The 21,877-nt window shown below is 39.1% G+C and overlaps 2 protein-coding genes across 2 annotated transcripts in view; both read left to right on the forward strand.

Annotated features, from left to right (window-relative positions):
• The first annotated feature begins 3,966 nt into the window (after nt 1-3,966).
• Nucleotides 3,967-13,554, forward strand: myo1hb (myosin IHb). The gene is made up of 31 exons (XM_035667887.1): nt 3,967-4,109; nt 4,507-4,622; nt 5,043-5,241; nt 5,357-5,437; nt 5,563-5,742; nt 5,820-5,918; nt 6,029-6,142; nt 6,264-6,335; nt 6,420-6,539; nt 6,831-6,898; nt 6,988-7,093; nt 7,219-7,299; nt 7,386-7,477; nt 7,598-7,692; nt 8,836-8,882; nt 9,111-9,191; nt 9,293-9,398; nt 9,555-9,672; nt 9,812-9,925; nt 10,010-10,086; nt 10,172-10,240; nt 10,367-10,451; nt 10,537-10,699; nt 10,827-10,910; nt 11,091-11,184; nt 11,638-11,693; nt 11,775-11,910; nt 12,035-12,105; nt 12,731-12,828; nt 12,942-13,041; nt 13,135-13,554. The coding sequence occupies exons 1-31, from the start codon at nt 3,984-3,986 to the stop codon at nt 13,159-13,161; spliced, it is 3,075 nt and encodes a 1,024-aa protein (XP_035523780.1). The 5' UTR covers nt 3,967-3,983; the 3' UTR covers nt 13,162-13,554.
• Nucleotides 13,555-14,708: 1,154 nt separating this feature from the next.
• The window catches only part of LOC118332305 (sushi domain-containing protein 2-like), an 8,550-nt gene continuing 1,381 nt past the window's right edge, over nt 14,709-21,877 (forward strand). The window contains exons 1-14 of the mRNA XM_035667517.1: nt 14,709-14,848; nt 15,381-15,579; nt 15,686-15,837; nt 15,936-16,103; nt 16,199-16,373; nt 16,545-16,746; nt 17,941-18,026; nt 18,568-18,836; nt 18,925-19,059; nt 19,175-19,333; nt 19,637-19,885; nt 20,395-20,578; nt 20,723-20,817; nt 20,914-21,093. Of these exons, the coding sequence (XP_035523410.1) occupies nt 14,785-14,848; nt 15,381-15,579; nt 15,686-15,837; nt 15,936-16,103; nt 16,199-16,373; nt 16,545-16,746; nt 17,941-18,026; nt 18,568-18,836; nt 18,925-19,059; nt 19,175-19,333; nt 19,637-19,885; nt 20,395-20,578; nt 20,723-20,817; nt 20,914-21,093 (2,317 nt within the window). The 5' untranslated portion in view covers nt 14,709-14,784. The remainder of the gene's footprint in view (nt 14,849-15,380; nt 15,580-15,685; nt 15,838-15,935; nt 16,104-16,198; nt 16,374-16,544; nt 16,747-17,940; nt 18,027-18,567; nt 18,837-18,924; nt 19,060-19,174; nt 19,334-19,636; nt 19,886-20,394; nt 20,579-20,722; nt 20,818-20,913; nt 21,094-21,877) is intronic.

A 21,877-nucleotide genomic window follows, 5' to 3' on the forward strand; every position in this document is an offset into this window, starting at 1 on the left:
AGTATAATATGTGTATGATTCTGATGGCTGGTGTCACAGAATCAGTGGTTTAATCCCAAACTGGTCTGATAGTTGTGGCTCTAATGAGCAGTCAGTAATGAAATGCATCTGCCTAATCAAAGTTCAGTAATCGAATACCTGTGCTGTAATTTTGTGGGAAGGAGGGTGAGGACAGGTCTTCGGGAGGATAAAGTTACTACATCCTTGTATTACATACCTGCACACACACACACATATATGCACACACTCTTACTTAAACACATAGTGTAGCTGTTCAACACTCAGGCAAAGCGCAGAATGAATGTTTGCTGCCTGGGCTCCATGAATGTTTAACCAGCCCAGTGCTTCCAGAGCCAGGTAGCTCATTACTGCCTCATTACCTACAATGCAGGGACACCAGCCCAGCAGGAAGCAGCAGTGCCACACTCCTCCTCCTCTTCCTCCTCCTCCTCCTCCTCAGCGTCTCTGTCCTAAGCCTTGGTACCGGGCCTGCTCCGAGCCAGTATTTGAATCAAGGACCGATGCAAACCTGAGTAGTAGAGGAGACAGTGGTGAAAGTAGATTCTTGGTGAAATATATGCGCTGACCTAAAGAGGCTCCACTATGGGAGAAATCATCGGCTACTAAAACTACCATCTGTCTGAGTTGTACACCTGAGGACTGAAGTTCAAAGTAATTTGGATTTATCAGGTTCATTGCGCAAGCCTGATTCAAACATGACGCACATGGTTTTGGAAGTAAAGCAGGTAGGATGTGTGGATATTTTTAAGTGATTGCAGCATCTTTCAAAGTAACCTGATGCAGAATTCTTCATTTGATCCAGACAAGGGGGTATAGGTCCACATTGCTGTCGGCCCGAGGGTCTTTTCTGATACAGAATGACTACCACTGGTACAATTCTACACATGAAGTAATGATTTAAAGCTGCACTTATCAATATTTTTATATTCTCAATGAATCAGATGACTGTGTAATGCAAAAGAGGTCGCTCATAGTGACGAATCCACAGTAAATTATAACTCAGCTTTGTTCTGGTTTGGTTTTACAGGCTGCAACTTCTCTCTCTCATAAGGCACAGATCAACTGCATTTTCTTGCTGCTCTCAGGAGCCCAATGTCCACTACCTGCCTTCCATCAAGCGGCAGACTGACAAAGTTAGCGAATAGCTTGTGAACGTAGAGGAGCATTTAACAAGAGACAGATATTTCCCTCAGGAGTTGGTGGAGACCAAAGTAGACCTAAAAGAAGAATGAATATTGGGAGTTACATTTACCAGGTGGAAAGAAAAACGAATCCAAACTGTTTGCTAGTTGGTATTAAAAAGCTTCAACTTTCTAAAGCAATACTATGTGAATGTTATGTATTCAGCTTGTTTCATTGACCCCAAGTTGACAAAAAATGTAAATGAATGCTGCCTTAACCTGCCCAGAAGTTTCGCACTTTTAGTTGATTATTTACCATTCAGTGATCCAGCTGAACATGTTATTGCTATATATGCTTGTGTGAAACAGTAGCAACAGAGAAGGTACTGTACTTGACTGGTGTGATGGAGGCCAGTCGTGGTCAGGTTTCTCTAGACACCTGGAGCCCCCTAAATGTGTGTTGCCCTGGGTGATGTGTGGTGTCAGTCAATGGCCCATGAGGAGCGCTATCTCTTTCAGGAGCCTAACTGCCACTTTGTGGCTGCGTAACAGGATCCTGCACCATACTGGATAGTCAGGGACAATGGAGCGCCCTCTCAGGTGATGGTCTCTGGGTCAGATAGGCTTTCCTGTTCCGCTGTAGCCTGACATCAAAATTTGATGTTTTATGGTAGTTCATGTTCATGTTGGATGTTTGTGTGTTTGTGTTCATACATGTTCTTATCTTTGCCTTAAAATATTGAACATCCTGTCCAATCAGATGACAATGTTGCCAACTTAGAAAAATTGTCCATCCTCTTACAGCATAGTATTGTTCTACTATCAGCCATGTAGAGGTAACATTTCCTTTTAATGTCAGAAAATCTCTGTGCTCGGTGCCCAGTCAACTGCCTGCTCACAGACGTCCACAGAGTGCCAACAACAAAGCAGAGTGTCTGAGACAAACCACCTTGCTGCTTTTCTCTATGATGCAAGTCATGTAGAAATTTGACAACAGAACCCAGTTGATCAAATAACAGCAGGCAGGTCAGGTTTTTTTTTTATTTAGACAAATGAGGAGATTATCATCCAATCAAGAAATCTGAACAGTGTGTGAGAGATGACCTCTGTGTTGATATTAGCATTTGGTTTTTAATTTTATTATTACTGCTCTTATCTTTAAGGTTTTTTAAAGTACATGTTAGGTATTTAGACGTATGTTTTGAAAGACTTTCAATATCTCATATTATGGTACTGCTACCAGTTGTTGGACTTTTCTCTTTTGTTATGGTAATTTCTAATAAAAGTGACCTTTAATACATTACGTACTGTATATACAGTCTAATTTTCTGCTGTTTTAATCAGCTTTTTTGTCTGTCAAACACTTAAATATAATATGATGAACAAAATGTATAAATGTATAAATATAAAAAAACTAAATTAATACTTGTATAGTTATGAAGCCTAACTGTAATATTTTGTTAAGGACTGTATGATCAATGAGCTTTAGTTGAGTTATTTTTTTATTTGATTAGCAAGATCAACAAGTTCTTGTTTTTGGTGAATGACCTGCCATGTTGCAGCCTTCCACCATCCAACTCTCTCTGATTTAGATTTGAAATCGTGAATTGATGAAAAGGTTCATACAAATGAAAGTACGTTGTATGTGGTAAAGCTCTACAGTAACTTATCTATCTACAAGCACACACACACAACCACACAAATACATATTTAGAATGAGATTTGCTTCCTTTGTTGCACACTCACTACATTATTGATGGTTTCCTATTGAAGGAAGTAGAGACTGTAATCCATCAGTGTTTCCTGTCACACTGCTGCCCTTTTCCTTCAATAAAACCAGATGTTCAGTTCAAAAAAGGTACAGAGGCACACACGCACATACATCAGCAACCTGCCGGGTAGGTAACTTTATGGCTCTTTTTCCTGCAAAACGTTTTAATGATTACATGTTATTTTCAGGACATGATTTAGTGGGACATTTTGCTGTAGATTTCTGCTGGATCAGTAGAGCAGCAGCTTGTTTTACTGGAGATTGATCTGTGAGTGTCAGTTACTCCTACTTGGTGACAGGTCAAATCGACAGTGATGAGAGCCAAACTACTGAAGCATAATGCTGGGTGGCTCTTTCATAGCACCGTAATTAAAGTGCATCACGTTTGCTGATTATTTTACCTGGCGCTTCTTCAGCTGTGTATTTTTAAGTGCAAGATGATATCCTGTAGTTATAAATATTATAATGGATGTAATTACTTCTGGATTTTAGTTCTTAATTAAAATCTGGATTCAGTTATAATTTAATCTTCTGTTAGACTGACAAACTTGGAAATTAGGAAACTTCAAGTGAAGCTTGTGGAATATATTGTGTTCATTCAGTCCATGCCATAAACGAGACTGATGGCTCTTTAGAGAACACAGAAGCAGATTAGATAGTGGAGGCTGAATTTAGATTTGTCATGAGCATAGAGGATGCAGCCAAGGCCATTAAGGGCTCTGACTAGGAGTCACAGATATAGGGACAAATAGGCAGGATATGAGTCACCTACTGGGAGCGATATATTCTAGGTTGTCCATGATTGTGAAGATGCGTGTGTATGTGCTCTTGAGTGGTGACAACCTCAACAAAAACAGATAACATTTGAGGAAAATAGGACACAAAGGAAAAGGATGGGACATATGGGCCTGTTCTTGACAGAAGGGATGAGAATTATGCCAAAAATAACATAATATATGTGAATTTTGTACAGTTTTGTCATGTTACTTAGCTCTGTTGTTTCCTTGTCCTGATGTATTCTTGTTTGGGCACAGAGCCTGGATGAGCGGTGTAACCAGATCCTGAGGAACATGGAAGCCTCCCTGACAGCTCGGGATCGCGTGGGCATCCAGGATTTTGTTCTACTAGACGCCTACACAAGTGAGAGTGCCTTCCTGGACAACCTGAGGAAACGCTTCCATGAGAATCTCATTTACGTGAGTCTTCCTGTGTGGTGTAATGTTGGATAACCTGGATTTCTTTTACTCTAATTAAACGTCACGCCCTCGACCTTCAACCCATCAAGATCCTAATGCTATGTTGCCTCGTGCTGAATCTGGCACCTTAAGTTGCTGAAACAGCAGCTCCTGTTCTTTTCATTTGCAGAGTGAGCAATCTAAAGGTCACCTCTGTACATAAGGTCATGACAAGCGATTAGCAAAACTTATTGCTTTTGATAAGAGGAACAAAATTACTTATCAGCAGAGTGATACATGGACACCACAGTGCTGGAAGCCTTCTTTTATTGTCCTGTAATGTTTGGGAAAAACAATCCCAATCCCAAATGTGCAAGAGTTGCAGAACATGACTTCCTTTCCTTGTCTTTCTTTGCAGACTTACATTGGGACTCTCTTGGTGTCGGTCAACCCATACAAAGAGTTAGATATCTACAGTAAGAAGCAAATGGATACCTACATGGGTGTAAACTTTTTTGAGCTGCCACCTCATATGTAAGATATCTTTTATTCTGTATTTATTTATACTATGTGTTGGCATGCAGTGGTTATCATGGGTGGGGCTTTTCTATGCCAGATAAATAAGTTCTTAAATAAGATAAACCTTTATTTTTTTAGTCATGCTAGCAGCGTGGCTCCAGGGATGTCAGTTGTTCCACCACTTTGGACTTTCATGGATGGATTGTCATGAACCTTTGTACAGATAGTTCATAATCCATGGAGGAGGAATCCCTCTGACTTTGATAATCCTGATTTTTCCTCTAGTGCCACCATGAGGTTGACATTTTCTGTTTTAAGCTAAATGTCTCAACTATCTGACAAAGTCGTAGTCGTAGTAAAGTAGTTTTATGATGGCAAAAAAGTCTGAATTTTAAAGGGGGGCTGAATTTGACCTGACTACTACTGTACTTTCAGTTACGCGCTGGCAGACAACGTCTTCCGTACCATGCAGTCTGAGTTCAACAACCACTTCATTCTGATCTCAGGGGAGAGCGGGGCCGGCAAGACTGAGGCTTCCAAAAAAATCCTGCAATTCTACGCTGTCAGCTGTCCGAGTACTAAACTCCTGAACAACGTCCGGGACAGGCTGCTTCTTTCCAATCCAGTGCTTGAGGTCAGTAACATTGATATGTGTGCCAGGGCTTCTGCTGGCTAAGACCACATTTAGAGAAACTGTTTTATACATATATAGTATATTCACAGACTGTCTATATATTCATACCTTCCAGGCTTTCGGAAATGCCAAAACCCTGAAGAATGACAACTCAAGCCGCTTTGGGAAATACATGGACATCCAGTTCGACCACCAGGTGGACTGAAATATCTTCATTACATTACTGTGCAGATAATCAAGATAATATAACACGGCAATGTAATGACCTCAATGTTCACACTAAGCACTGACTAGGGGTTAAGGATTACCTTTCTCCATCAGGGTGGTGCAGTTGGTGGTCACATCCTGAGTTACCTGCTGGAGAAGTCCCGTGTGGTCCACCAGAACCACGGAGAGAGAAACTTCCACATCTTCTATCAGCTGGTGGAGGGAGGAGAGGAAGATCTGCTCCGATGGCTCGGCCTGGAGAGAAACTGCCAGCACTACAGTTACTTGGTGCAGGTCAGTGGAAAGAAAAACAAAAAGTCTTACTTTACCTACTGCAACAAAAATTTTTTTTTTATTTCTGTCTCCTCCAGGGGGGTTGTGCCAAAGTTAGCTCTATCAATGATAAAAGTGACTGGAGGATGGTGCAGAAAGCCCTCTCCGTGATAGAGTTCAACGAGAGTGATATTGAGGTGAGGTAGTACGGTAAATCTTTATACATCAAAACTGGACAAAACTTTATTTGAATCTATGACTGATTTGCTGGTGATTCATGAAGTATTTCTCTCTGGGTGTAATGCAGCACCTGTTTGGAATAATTGCTAGTGTGCTCCATCTGGGAAACATCAAGTTTGTAGCAGATGTTCGAGGATACGCCTCTCTCAACAACAACCAGGAGATGCACTGGGTGTCAAAGGTGAGCCCCAAACAAACTACAGTTTAAACCCTTTTTCTGTTTCTATGCAACTTTCTTATGGAGAGGAGACCATTTGGTTTTATATGTTTTTTTTTTCTTTTTCTTTGCCTTTGCTGTGCAGCTGCTGGGGATTCCTGCTCAGGTGCTACAACAAGGCCTAACCCATAGGAAGATTGAAGCCAAAGCAGAGGAGGTGATTTGACTTCTTTTGTTTCAAAGTATACATTTCTTTTTACTTGTTTTATTTTAAATGATCCTCCTTATTTTGATGTTAAAGGTGTTAAGTCCCTTCTCTGTGGACCATGCAGTATATGCCAGAGATGCCCTTGCCAAAGCCATCTATGGCCGCACTTTCAACTGGCTAGTCAACAAGATCAATGAATCTCTAGCAAACAAGGTGAGACACAAAAGCTACTCTCTTTCTAATCATGCTTAGCCAGACCTGTCTCATTAAGATCACGGAAATGGGGAGAAAATTGGGGTAACAAGATTTTACCAAGCCTGAGGCAGCCATTTGATTGGTTGTGACACTGAAAACACCCAATTCTGAAAAACAGCACATCTGTAAAATGTTTCTTTGGGCTGATTATATTTTCCATTGTAATTTTATTGGTTTATAATAACACCAACATATGAGCTTGAATTTCAGTTAGAAACCAGAAATCATATCTGTCTAAATTATCTGTAGGATTCCTCCAGGAAAACAGTAATTGGTCTCTTGGACATCTATGGTTTCGAGGTTTTCAACGTGAACAGGTGAGATCTTGCACAGCTGAGCTGATTTTTCTACAGCAAACATGTGACGTTAAGAATCTGATGCTGACAGTTCCTATGATTTATTTTAGCTTTGAGCAGTTTTGCATCAACTACTGCAACGAGAAGCTGCAGCAGCTTTTCATCCAGCTGACCCTGAAGTCAGAGCAGGAGGAGTACGAGATGGAAGGGATTGAAGTAACAGCACTACCATCCTTATATTTTCTTGACATTTGTGGCTCACACTGATACTAATGTGCAAAAATAAACTCACATATAATAAAAACTGCCTTTCAATCCCTTCCTTGTTTTCTTATGCCCAGTGGGAACCAGTGCCATATTTCAACAACAAGATCATCTGTGATCTTGTGGAGGAGAAACACAGAGGAATCATCTCTTTATTGGTAAAGATATGACTGAGTTATGGTCCTACAGAAAGACAAAAAAATGTCCAAAGAACAAAAATGATGATGCTTTTCCTGGTCTATAGGACGAGGAATGTTTACGTCCAGGAGAGGCCACAGATCTCACACTACTGGAGAAGATGGAGGAAACGATCGGTGGTCACCCTCATTTTGTCACGTAAGATCAACACTTACACTTTTCACAAAATGCACATGGTTAAGGGACATGACCCAGCAGCCAATCCAGCACATGGCATAACCATAAACATCAAAATAAACTACTCTTAACTTCCTGCAGACATAAACTTGCAGACCAGAAGACGAGGAAAACACTGGAAAGAGGAGACTTTCGCCTCTTGCACTATGCTGGGGAGGTTACATACTGTGTTATTGGTAAGAGATGAAATACTGCATTACTGTACATGTCTTGCTCTATCACAACACCATTACATGTGCCAATGTAACTATGGGCAAATTATAAAATGTTGTTTAACAGCAGCACAAGTAGAGAGGAGTCACAAAGTCTGCACACTGACTGTCAGCAATATTTAAAGTTAGCCAGCATATAGCACATAGCTAATGCAACAGATTATAAGCAAACTAGTGTTGTGTGTGAATGCATTTGAAGGAGACGAGGACAACTGCTCTCACCCCTGGATTAAATAAAATCAATACAGCAGCTTCGTTACAAACTAATGACATTACATGCACAGCTCTACATATATAATATATAATATATTTCTCTGTAGCCTTACATGCATTACATTCACAGTTCCTACTATAAATAGTTTAACAGTTCAAGGTTGACTCATTTTGACAATAAATAAGCTATTATTTATATATAATATATTAAATAGAAAATGTGTGTGTTGTAAAAACACAAAATTATTAACACAAAACAAATATTTATAACCAAAGAAGTAAAGAAGTAATGGGAGAACCCACATACTGCATAAAAGAGGCACATGAGAAACCACCTGCATGCTCCAGTAAGGTTAGCCTAGCTTGACATTGGTAAGCTAGCATGAAACAACAAAGTGCTGTACTGGATAAAAATACCTTTTCAGGACAAAACTATCAGTCTATGTCTGTGATTCAGAAAAGGTGAGGTTTGCTGCACTGTTTAACGTTTTCATCACATTTAACACTATTGACAGAGGCATTCACCTCTCCTCAGTGGGGCCTCTCTGAGTGGGGCCTCTCTGGCTAACTGGAGGTTACATTGCTAACAAGGTTAAAGGTCACTTAACCAAAGATAAAAACGCCCAAAAATATACATAGAGGCAAATAAGAAGAAATGTGAAAAATAACACAATGTGTACATCAATAAAATAGGGATTTATGGAGAAATATGTATATTATTTTAATACATTTGTTACATTAGCTACCATATACTACCCGTCATACCAGACCAAGTAAGGCATTAAGTATAGTGATTTTTTATTGCTTATGAATTTAACTTTTCATTGGTAAGAGGAGAAATGTGTTGTTGCCAAAAATATACATACAGTTTCTCTTTGTTCTTCATACTTTCAGGATTCTTGGACAAAAACAATGATCTCTTGTATCGAAATGGGAAAGAGGTAATTTAGTTTTACTTATGTAATATAACCATGTGATACCAATATCAGGTTTGTCGGTGATTCCTTGAAAATGAATGCAAATGTATGTGATTCATTGTATTACACAAATACAGTACTTAAATCTACTGTGTGAGTTTTAATATTTAATACCAAATGTACCAAAAATAGACCTGTAATTAAATATAAAAGTAAAGCTTTGGCTTATACAGTTTTCCTATTCCCCATCAGGTCATGCGACAGTCCAAGAATGCTATTATCAAACACTGTTTTCCTTCTACTGAACCGGACAGCAAAAGGAGGCCTGAAACTGTAAGAAACAATTTAGATGATGACGCTCTGACCCACTGAATTCATGATTTACAAAACTACTACAAACAACCTGTCAGCACTTTTTTCATGTGACTCATCAGGTTGTGACTCAGTTCAAGAGCAGCCTGGTGGGCTTGACTGAGATCTTAATGTCCAAAGAGCCCTGGTACGTTCGCTGCATTAAACCCAATGAAGCCAAGCAGCCAGGTGAGGCCGTGTGTCCCAAAAATCCTCCACTTCTGAAAAGATCTTAGAGCCCTAACCAGGCTAATACTTTTTCTCTATGTTCAGCTAGCATATGTAAGTTAGACCACAAGGTTATGACCCCTGAACTTGTGAGATGACCTTTGGTGTCCCCTGCAGGACGCTTTGATGATGTGCTGGTGAGACATCAGGTGAAGTACCTGGGGCTCATGGAGCACCTGAGGGTCAGACGTGCCGGGTTTGCTTACCGGCGCAAATACGACATCTTTCTCCAGAGGTAGCTGAGCACACTTTCATGGCTCATCATCTAAATTCACATGAAGTTACTCTTTTTTGAAGAAGAAGACATTTGGCATGGTATTGTTGGTATTAGCTACAAAGCTGTGTGTGACTGTGGGGTCTTCTTCTGTGCTCAGGTATAAACCTCTCTGTCCAGACACCTGGCCCAACTGGAAAGGTACGGCAGCAGAAGGTGTGCGCTGCTTGATCAAACATCTGGGCTACAAACCTGATGAGTACAAGATGGGCAGGTAGGCAGATGTGGATGGATGTGTGCCATAGACAGTCTATGATAAGACATATGTACTTCTCATTGTTTGTCTTCTTCCCTCAAGGACAAAAATTTTCATCCGACACCCTAGAACTCTGTTTGCAACAGAAGACGCCTTTCAGGTCTGCAAACATAAGCTAGGTGAGATACTGTTCTCTAAAGTCGTAATATCACATTGAGCATAGTAACCCTCCTGAGGGTGAAACTGTAACTGTCATTGTTTCAGCAACAAGGATTCAGGCCAAGTACAAAGGCTACAGAGTGAAAGGAGACTACCAGAAACAGAGAGATGCTGGTGAGTGTTAAAATGCCCATAGATTTGTTCACAAGCACAAGTTTTTCCTTACCTAAATGTAGGCGAATGGCCAATATGCTAAGTATTTAAGATAATACTTTTTGTTACCTTGTCTCATCTCAATAGCCACCAAGATTGAGAACTGCTGGAGAGGTATAATGGCCAGAAAGGAGCGTGAAAAGAGGGCATGGGCTGTCAAGGTCATCAAGAAGTAAGTTCACACAATGGATATCTATTTGGTTAAATGAGATGAGAATGACAGTCTATGTTGTGACCTGTCTACTGATTTATTCTAGGTTCATTAAAGGTTTCATAACCAGAAATCAGCCAGCCTGCAATGACAACAGTGAGTACCTGGCGTATGTGAGGCAGAACTACCTCACACGGCTGAGGGAAAACCTTCCCAAAACAGTCCTGGAGAAAGACTCCTGGCTCACCCCTCCACCTATAATGAAGGAGGTGGGTGATATGTTTTTGACACCAGCTGTTTCTAGTCGTAAGTCTGCATGAGGGCACAGGTTTGTAACCGTTGCACCCTGTAAAGGAATCTAATCAAACAGCTAATGTAAAATTGGATATTTTCTAGGCTTCCCAGCTCTTGAAGAAGCTCTACATTCGCCACATGGTAGGGAAGTACGTACGAGGAATCACTCCACAGAGGAAAGCACAGGTACAATCCACCTTCTTGAGTGTAGGAACCACAACTTATGTATTCACATTTCTACTCTACATTTAAAATGACTTAATTTTATAGGTTTGTGGGCAACAATTGAGTCCCAGACAAATTTAAATAAGGAAATAAAGTAACTTACTTTCTTCTTTCATACTGTTTATTCATCCTCATTCCCAGCTTGTGTTAAAAGCACAGACGAGCTCCATGTTCAAAGGAAAGAAAGAAAACTACCCCTTCAGTGTGTGCAGACCGTTTGTGGACACCAGGATAGGTAAGACTGCAGAGTTTTTTTTTCTTTTTTCTTTTTTGTTTACTTATAGGAATATACTATTTTAATTTTGTATGCATGTGTACATCATATCATATCATGCAACATGATTAAACACAACAGTTATAATAGCCTGTGGAGGCTGAAGATGTACATTAGATTAGATGTATGCATGCAGCAGTTAGCAGTGTTTGTGTATCTGAGATATTTTATTTTACTTTTTAAATTTAGAGGAAAAAATAGCGACAATACATTTTCATTTCCAAATTGCATAACAAAATCTAATTATTCAAGCTGAGATACTTTGTGAGCATGTTAATGGACTATTTTGCACATTGATAATAATCGCTAATCAACTTATAATGGAGTTATTGAGACTGTATCATATTATTGTCTTTGATTTGTGTGTGAAATCCTCTCTCATGGATGCTCAGTAGTTTCTGTTATTTCATTAAGGTGCAGAAGATATAAACATCAAAGTGCTTCAGATGATTCAGCATGAGCACATCAAGGTAAACTAACATTGGAATTTAATTTGCATCCTTGTCCTTTCTTTTAAATCCATGGTGACCTTGTGTATGTCCCTCCCACAGTACAGCGTGCCAGTGGTGAAGTATGACAGGAACGGATTTAGGCCTCGTCTCCGGCAGCTCATCTTCACTCAGGAAGCTGCCTACCTTGTGGAGGAAGCCAAGACTAAGCAGCGGATAGATTACATCTCTCTGAAAGGTAACCAATGAGACAATTAGACTAAATAAGCATCATTATCTGTAGCGAGAGCTATATGCTTGAAACTTGAAGCTGTTACACACACACGTGAGATTTTCTTTAAAGGTGACTCTTTTTTTTATAGGTGTGTCGGTCAGCAACCTGAGTGACAACTTTCTGATCCTTCATGTTACATGTGATGACATCAAGCAAAAGGTAGCTCATTACAAGGGTTTAATAGGTATCGAAAAAACTGTATTTTTAAATCTAAAAAAAACTTACTTTAAAAACAGATGAAATCCTGATAACACATTCTGTAGGTCATGTGTCTCGTGTTTCTCTAGACAATTACTTTTGTCTGCAAAGGCAATAAAACCACATTGGACAGCCAACAGTAGAGAGATGACAGGAAATGAGAGGAGAGAGAGCTGGGGAACAACATGCTTGGCTGGATGCAAAGCAGGGATTTTGTGGATCATGTTCAGCGACTGTAGACCACCAGAGAACCCTGTCGCTCAATTAATCTTTAAAATCTGTAATGACTCTACACTGCAGCGAAAATCAACATCAGTTTGGACTGTTGCCTTTACTAGCGAACAGTGTTATTGTAGCCAAGAATCTTGTTAATCTTCATCTTCCAGGAGAGCTTGATGAGGAATTTGTACATAGATCTTTATAGGTAAATAATTATTAACTCAAAAATGGGGTCCATGACTTTCATGAGCACCCCTCACAGCAGACCCCAGATCAGATACAAACACATTAATTAATAAATCGGTTGATTCAAGGATTATGGTTTGTAAAATCACTAACAATTGGAGGGTGACATTTTTTCTTTCAGGGGGATCTGGTTCTGCAGTGTGACTACCTGTTTGAGGCCCTGACTAAGCTCAGTGTTATTGCCAACAAGCAGAACTACATCAAAGTGGTTCAGGGCAGGTACAGAATCTGGAATTTATGGATAATTATTATTATTTTAAAAGATAGAAATCTAAATGGTTAAAAGGACGGGTGGGCCTAATTCAATATGTAATGGTCATTGTTGCTTGCAGTGTGCGATTTGACATCCAGCCCGGCAGAGAGGGGTTTGTGGACTTCAAAAGTGGCCAGGAGTCCATGGTCTACAGGGCAAAGAATGGCCATTTGATGGTGGTGAGTGTTAAAATCATCAAAGGTTCATGTTAAGACAATGTAAAATTACTATATGTACAAACAACTGAGCAAACTCTCCACTGTTTTTTTCAGGAATCTACAAGAACCAAGTCCAGATGATGTTGCCAGATGATTTGGGATGATGTTGCTGTAACAGCCATGTTTGTTCAGTAATACTGCTCCATGGTTGTTGCCAATTGTGTTCTATTGTGTTCTATGTCAGCTGATTTTTACGTTTTGCATCTTTATGATAATGTCATTCAATTATGTATTATGAAAATATTACACAAGTACTGCCAATATTTTAGTTTAGTAGAAAGCAGATGACAAACTCAAAATAGAACCCAGCCACAATATCAGTGGGTCTGCTTGTTCCTAATATCTAAAGTTCAAACCATCTAATTCATGGAGATAAACCATCCATAATAACAATAGAAGCACTTGTAATCTTTATTTTGTATTTAACGCATTTGAATTTCTGTCTACATGATAACAGTAGATACAAATATTACATATGTGTGTAGCCATGAATGTTTATAATACCTCACTCATGTTGTACTGTTACATTAAAACATTTTAAACCACAATGGACACTTATGAATCTGTATTTGTTTGTGAAAATTAATTCAGTACAGAGCAAAATACTCCAGCACATTTTAAATGTGTACTGTGGCATGAAGATGATTCCTGAGGTAGCTGCTCCCCCTACTGGCCTGCAGCTGGCCTTATAGCTCCCCTCCTCAGAGATTGTTTTTAGGTTGCATAATGAAACCTGTGAAAGAAATCAACACATTCTTTGTGCTTTGACTTAAAAGTCGTAGGATTAGTAAAGAATTAAATTTCAGTCTACCCTCACCTTTGAGGTCACATCCTAATGCCATTTTGGTGGCCAGAAAACAAATAAGCACATAATGCATAAAAGTGGACCTTGTTTTCTTAATTATTAATTCAGACTGCAAAATACAAAATAATGTCAGTGTTGCCTCAGTGAAGGCAGCGAGAGGAAGCAGTCCACTCTGCTGGACAACACAAATACAACAACACAAGAACTAAAGAAAATGCTGAAAGTGTTTATGAAGCAAAACAAGTAAAAGATTTCATCAGTTGTATGTTGTCAGCATTTTGCCTTGTTGCCATGGAACCGCTACAGCATGTCAACAGGCTCAGAAGTTGTTAGCATTTTAATAGGCTAATGTGAATGCTTGCTTAGCTAGCTTGCTATTTCGGCAATTAGCTCAAATTGTAAAGTAGAACCATTTAAGTCTGAAGGCACACAGTGATACATAAATTAAATACACAGTATGTAATGTATTTTATATGATTGTACTGCTGTTATTTGATAGTATAGGATAGTAAGACCAATATTATACACATGAAAGCATGTTTTATTTAGCAATTATTTAAATAATTGTTCTTGATAAACTGCACCTTTATCTAAACATGATAATGATAAAGTAACAGCCTAAATTAATTTCTACAGGTGTGGCATACGATTTCAAATCTATTAAGCAGATAATAAATCTTACAAACTGATTTGCATTGAAGTGAGAGATGGTCAAAGGTGGCCATGTGAGGATAAATGCAGCTGGATTTTATTATAATGACTTCTGGTTGATGATTAAGCTGGTGTTTGTAAAAGCCTGTGATTGCAGGGCCAAGGTTTAGAAAAATGCTGAGTATATCTACCTGGGACAAAATTGTAGAAGCTGTCAAGAGAGTAGCAGAAACCTTGGCTAACGATTCATGATGAAGAAATACGCACCAGTAATATTTGTCCTTCTGGTTTCATGTATCTGCAGGACATTAGGTAAGTACCCACAAACTTCATAATTGTTAAAGTCATTTTTTTGTGTGTTCATTTCAGTGATGGGAAAAGGTCAAAAGCAGGATAAAAAGTTAACTAAGCAGCTCATTCTAAGTATTAGATTAGAGTATTTAGTATTTGGGCACATTTCTTTTAAAGTGGCAGTAGCATTTGTGTGTTTGTGGGGGACAGAAGTCAACAGCTGAGCTACAAGAACTGCTGGGCCCCATTTAATTCAGTGTTGTCACTAAAATTGCGTTAAAGCAGGAGATAACTTGATTTGTGAAGTGGAACATTACATAAAGACATAACAAAAAGTAAAATGTAAAACTCTTTGCAAATCCATTTTCAAATATAAAAAAATCTATTCACAGTCTAATTATTATTTGTAAATTTAAATGGTAAGTTAAAATATATCATTAAACACTAATTGAATTCCATGATACATACATTGCTTTTAAATGTTGTTTCAAATTAAACTGATGGCTCCCTCCAGACTCTATACTAAAGACGTATTTCTCCTTATTTTGGACAGGACAGACATGTGAAGGAAACTGTGGGGAAAAATTAGACACATGTTCATGTCACTCAACGTGCACTTCTCTGAAGAACTGCTGTACAGACTATAAAGAGTACTGTGTGGAAATCATTCCATATTCCGGCTCCATTTTGGGTGGGACAGATTTTATGGTCCTTGATGCAAGTTTTAATAAGACTTCCAAGATTGTATGCAGGTAATACTTTCTTTTACACCTCTGTGCAGAGATGTAGTTAAAAGCACTGGGAGAATCAAGTTTCACGCTCAAGTATAACTTGCTGATCATTCTTTTAAAATTGCAGGTTTAACAATAATACCAACACTCTGGGGTATGTGGATGAAAACAGTAGAGGCCATTGTATCTCCCCACTGTTGTATGAAACAGGATGGGTTCCTTTGGACATCTCCTCAGATAATGGCACTACATTCAGCAGAGTTGGGTCCTGGCTCTCAGGTACAATAATTGTCTGCATATTCTTTTGATGACCTCAGGACTCTTCCTTAAACATGACATTAACATATGCTTTATTTGATTCAAATGTGTTGCTACAGTGCACACTGGTAAGTTAGATGCTCAGTTTAAGGCAACTCTGGTCAACTCAACAAAATGGCAATACTATGGCACACCCAATGTTGGAGGCACTCTTGAGATGACATGGAATACCTCTTTGGTCAGAGCAGAGAGGGTCAATATAGAGCTCTGGGGATACAGGGAGACAGGTGAGTACACCTTTATACACCGCACACACACTTTGAAGGTCACATGACTATTAACTGGGTGAAAACACTGAACTCTGTCAAATGTTTCTCTGTAGGTGAAGCGTATACAGACAGCTGGCAGGGTGAGTGGCTATATCTGTATTCACTTGCAAAGAATCAGCCCAACAATGGTTCCTTTAGCTTTTTGCCCGAACCAGCAAAGAACGGCTTCTCTAGTTGGGAGCTTGGCTCTGTACGTGTCAGCCCCAGCACCTACCCTGATGGCATGTGGTATGCGTGAACACTTGCTATTATATAATATTAAATCTATTAAATATAACTGAAATATCAAAAAAAAAACAGTCCTTCTATTCAATTATGGTTTCACAGAGATCTAAATCCTGTAAATATCATTTTGTATGTACAAAGTCAACAGCTGCATTTTTCATGTGTTTGATCTAGGAATGTACAAGCCGCGTGGACTGAGGATCACGCTCTGGCCTGGCATCTGGAGGAGAAGTTCAGGCAGAACTCAACAGTTTGGGCCCTGGACAAATGTTTAGCATGGGACCAGCTGGAAAATCAGCTGCCTAACTTCCTCAGTGAGATCATAGACTGCCCTTGCACTTTGGCTCAAGCGAGAGCAGACACAGGGAGGTTTCATGTAAGTGTGAAGAGAAGCAGATTTAGATTTGGCAGCACTCACTTGAATACTACACCAGCCTGCACCAAACAAAAGCTGAGCTATAAGATATAAGATATAAGTAAATTGCTGGAATTTACCTATATCTGGAGAAGAGGTGTGTCTGTATTGCTTATACATCTGTATACAGTGGTACACACCTTGTACCATGACTTCACAGATTACTTGAACATAGGCAAACGGACCGTAATTATTTATTAATGCAGTAAGTCTTTATTAACTGATTAACTGGATAAAGACCTAAACAGAGTATTGGATAAAAGTTACAATTTGATGGGTTCATGTGGTTGTCAGTGCCTGTAACCTTTTACTAATGCTCACTGCTTATCAGTTCAAAGTATTATTGGCAGGCACACGCATTCAAACACTTATGTGCATCAATCTTATTGACGTTTAGCTTACAAATTTACAGCAAGGGTTAGCCATTACTGTCTTTAAATAGCAGGTGAGTGACTAACACAATGTTAAAACTCTGGGCGTCCAGCTAGTGACTTGATGTGTATGATGAGGATTCAGTGTGAAGCATTTACAAACTTCTGTAAAACTGTGGACAAACAAATATACAGTATATATATATATATATATATTATAATAATTATGTGTCTGAAATGGGGTTTCACCAGCTGTTTGTGTGAAAAGTTGTACTTAAGTTCTTAGTAAGAAGAAGCTGAGCTGTAACATTACTGCCAAAAGGTTTTAGAGGTGTTTGCTCTGTTTAATTTATATATTCACACAGGTACACAGACATACATGTGTTTTAGAGTTAATAGCATTCATGCATTTTACAGTGATAACATCTTCAATTAGGCTAACCTGACTCATGCTTTTTGGTAATTGGTAAGTTAAGGTAGCTGTATTGTGTTATTTTTCGTGAAATGTGATTTAAAATCCCAGTTTAGAACATTATTAAGCATTTTTATCAAGTGTCAGTTAGATAGGCCAACTGTATGTCGACCATTAGCTGCCCCCTTTACTCTAATCGCGTCGTATGTTAGAAAGAACAATTATTTTGTGTGGTTTAATTCGGTGATGTGTAAATCTCCACTTGATAAACACTCTAGTTACATTGCAAGAGCTGGTGCAACTGAACTGCAGTTTATAAATGAACACGGTGAAATTTGGCTGCCTGGTCACAGATGTTGTATTTCTCCTCAGACTGACTATGGCTGTGATATAGAGAAAGGGAGCGTGTGCACCTACCACCCTGGGAGTGTTCACTGTGTAAGGGCAATACAAGCCAGGTGAGTCCTTCAGATTGTTAAGTGTCCTCACGGTTGACTGCACTTACATCATAAGCAATATATTAGCAACATATTTAGCAGGGTAAGGCTGTATAGAACAACTTTATTTTGTAATTTTAAATATTAGGTAGTATTGATGGTAACATATGCAGCATTTCTAAATCTGTCAAACAAACCATTTACATTTACAACCTTGCTTTTGTTGCATTACATTTACATTATATTTATTTAGCTGACACTTTTATCCATTAACCATGGGATAAAAAACATAAATTCTGCACTACCCAGAATGCTCAACTTGAATTATGGCACCTAGAGTAGTAAAACTGACACTTGTTGAGATAAAAAAACACCTGACCATTACTGTACATTCATATCTAAAATATATCAAAACATCCTGGAAGTAAGTGGAAAAAATAGTTGTGATCCATTACTTGGTCATGGAATACTAAAGTTACACTGCTAAATAAAACATAGACATTAAACTAGCTATACTGCAATGAATTAATATTATTCATTTAAAAAAAACCTTTATCAACAGTCCTAAGTATGCAGCCGGGCAGCAGTGTTGCTATGACAGCACCGGTGCTCAGGTCCTGACCGCAGACTCGATTGGGGGTAGCACTCCAGACCGAGCACATGACTGGGGCTCACCTCCATTCAACAAACCCCCCCGGATACCTGGACAGTCCCACTGGGTGTATGATGTCCTCAGCTTCTACTACTGCTGCCTGTGGTCTGACAACTGCCAATACTATTTTAAACACCGGCCCTCCAGTGACTGCAGGCGTTATCAGTCACCCAGCTCAGGTGAGTCAACCACGGTATTACGGTTTACGTTTTTATTTATAAGATTATTGTTGTAGTGTCAAGTCTTATTTTTTGTGTGTAATGCCAGCTTTGGTGTTTGGAGATCCCCACTTCATAACATTTGATGGTGTCAGCTACTCCTTCAATGGCAAAGGCGAATACACTTTGGTGACCTCAGCGAAGAAACAGCTGACAATCCAAGGCAGAACAGAGCCTGTGAATGGTGAGCAACTGAAGGCACTTTTAAAAGTGTCCTGTCTGTCAGTAATCAACAGTAAATGCTAGAACTAAGAAACATGTCCTTTTTTATGTCACTGATCTGATTCTCTCACACTTAGGGACCGCGATAAAAGCAACGAAACTGACATCTGTAGCTATGAAAGAAGCATACTCTGATGTTATTGAGGTGCGGCTGGTCAGCGGTCATAATGGCCTTGAAGTGCTGCAGAATCAAAAAACTCTCTCCTTTACTGAGCAGAGCTGGATAGACCTGCATGGTGAGACCCTGATTCACCTTTTTTTGCTTATGATGAAGTGATTGATTTTACTACCCTTGATGAAATTTTATAAAAAGTATTTGTTCATATTATTTGACAGTAAGTATGGGATTTTCTCTTTGTGTATGTAATGTATATATGACCCTACCCTGTTCCATTAATATTTTCTATGGACCCTACCATGGAATATACCAAACATTAAAAAGCTGATTGAGAAAATCTGTTTCAGGGTCTTCAAAGTAAGGTCTTGATATCATCTTGTTAAAACTACAAGAACTGCCTTTATTAAAGTCTCTCTTGTAGGTGTGTTTGTATTTTCTCCTACCTCTACAAATGTGACCGTGATGTTCCCAACTGGAGCCGGGGTGGAAGTGCGACTGAGAGAGGGAACCATGACGACCACGGTGCTCCTGCCAGAGGAGTTCAAAGACTCCACTCTCGGGCTGCTGGGAAAGATGAACGGTGACGCCATGGATGACCTCGCTCTCAGCAATGGTCAACTTGTGCAGAACCACAGCAATCCAGAGGAGCTGTTCAGTTTTGGGGCGAGCTGTAAGAAATTATTCACAACATAGATTATGTGCTGATGTGATATGTGGATATAAATTACATTAAGATTATGTTCTTTCACCAAGACTTGGATTATGTGATGAAAACAATAAATATCACCAACATAATGACAAACAACATACTGGAGCTGATTGAATTTAGGCAAATAATAATAATAATAAATTTACTTAATACTTAAAATTAAGCAACTATGAGAGTAAGATCAGGACTTTGGTTTAAAAGGGCAGACTGCACTAATGAATGTATTCCTTACTCACACTTAAGAGTTAAATTCAAGAATTAAACGCAGGTCACCAAAGTTTAAGGTCCTTTCGTCACCCCATTTCTTTGTCATACTGATTCCTGTTTTAAGTCATGTCCCCTTTATGTTACCCTTTCATGGTGGGAAAATACAGAATTCTCATTTAATAAAATATCTGCAAATTATGTTGCTCAGTTTTCACTTTTCACTTTCGTGGTTTTAAGTGTGTGTCTTTCTTTTTGTGTTACAGGGGCTGTCTACAACAAGTCTGCCTTGTTCACATATGATTCAGAATATCTTTTGGAAGAGTATTACTATGGCCCCAGACATGACCTTCATTTTGTTCCAGTGTTTTCTGTCCCTGAGAGTCCAGATGATCCATTAGCCAGTCAGGCATCTGAGATATGCTCTGGAGAGGGCTCCCAGTTCTGTAGGTATGTAAAGAAATAACTTACTAATGAAAGTACTGATGGTTCTGCTTTCAACTTTATGTAAATGCAAGAAATTTACATTGCTGTGATATATATATATTGTTAACTACAGCAGCTCGTTTTATGATCAATACCTCTGTCCTGTAGGTATGATATCCTGGTAGGTCGTAGTCCAAGAATGGGAAATGCTACCAGGGTGTCTTTCCAGAGTCACATTTCTCTTGTGCAGGATCTAAAGCCAGGTGAGTCAATGAAAATGTCTAAGAACATTTACAGTGAGTATTGTGTACTGTACATTTACTTGGTTTCACAGCGTAAGTCACTGTTATACTGTGCAGTGATATCCTGTGGTTGGCTTTCACCACCAACAAATGGGATGAAGAAGGGGACCACATATTTACAAGGAGCTAAGGTGCAGTTCTCCTGTGATGACGGCTATACTCTCAAAGGATCAGCAGAGCGCATCTGCCAGGGCAACGGCCAGTGGTCTGGAGAAGAAACCAACTGCATGATTCCCAGTACGAATAAATGAATAAGTCACTCTTGTACAACTATTTTGATTCACAAATCAGCAGTGAGTGTCTGTATTTGATGTGTATGTGTGTGTGTTAGTGTGTGACTTTGTGTGCCTCATTTGATCCATCAAATCAGTTCAATGTTGAAATGAACAAAAAAATCAAATCACTGTCATGATTTTTTTACCTAAATATTTGTGTAAGTGGGAAATAATTATAAGACCATTAATTCTAATACAAATGCATACATCACATTTGAAACACAAAGACTTTTGCAGTGGGACATCTCTATAGGTTGTCTAGTTAATCTGAGGGACTTCTTCCTTAGCCTTAGCCAAACCTATAAGCAGCAGAGGTGACGTACTGCGAGTTGAACTGCTCTCATTGGCTGCGTGGTTTTGACTCGTCAGTAGCAGGAAACAAGACTGACAAAGTAGCCACGCTCTAAAGCATACCCTTTATAAGCATATAGCTTTATCGTCTATTTTACTCTAAATGGGAGACACGTGTTGGCTTCACTTCATAGAGCCAGAAACTCTGTTCATTATATATACTGTCCAAATGGTCCAAATTCATAAGCGCAAAATGGGGATAAATTTTGGGTTTGGTGGAAACATAAATTGGGGTCAATCAGGAGAATCAAAGCATAGGGCCAGGTTTACATTGCTAGTTGTACCAGCTTAGACTAATGTAACCTATGATGACATCAGCGAATCAAATCAGAACGCTTTCTAGTCTAATGTCCGTCAATGTTTTTGCCGTAACATCTACATTACGTTTTAAGAGA

The sequence above is a fragment of the Morone saxatilis genome, unplaced genomic scaffold, assembly GCF_004916995.1.
Source record: "Morone saxatilis isolate NCDOM2014 unplaced genomic scaffold, NCSU_SB_2.0 Contig21, whole genome shotgun sequence".
NCBI lineage: Eukaryota > Metazoa > Chordata > Actinopteri > Moronidae > Morone > Morone saxatilis.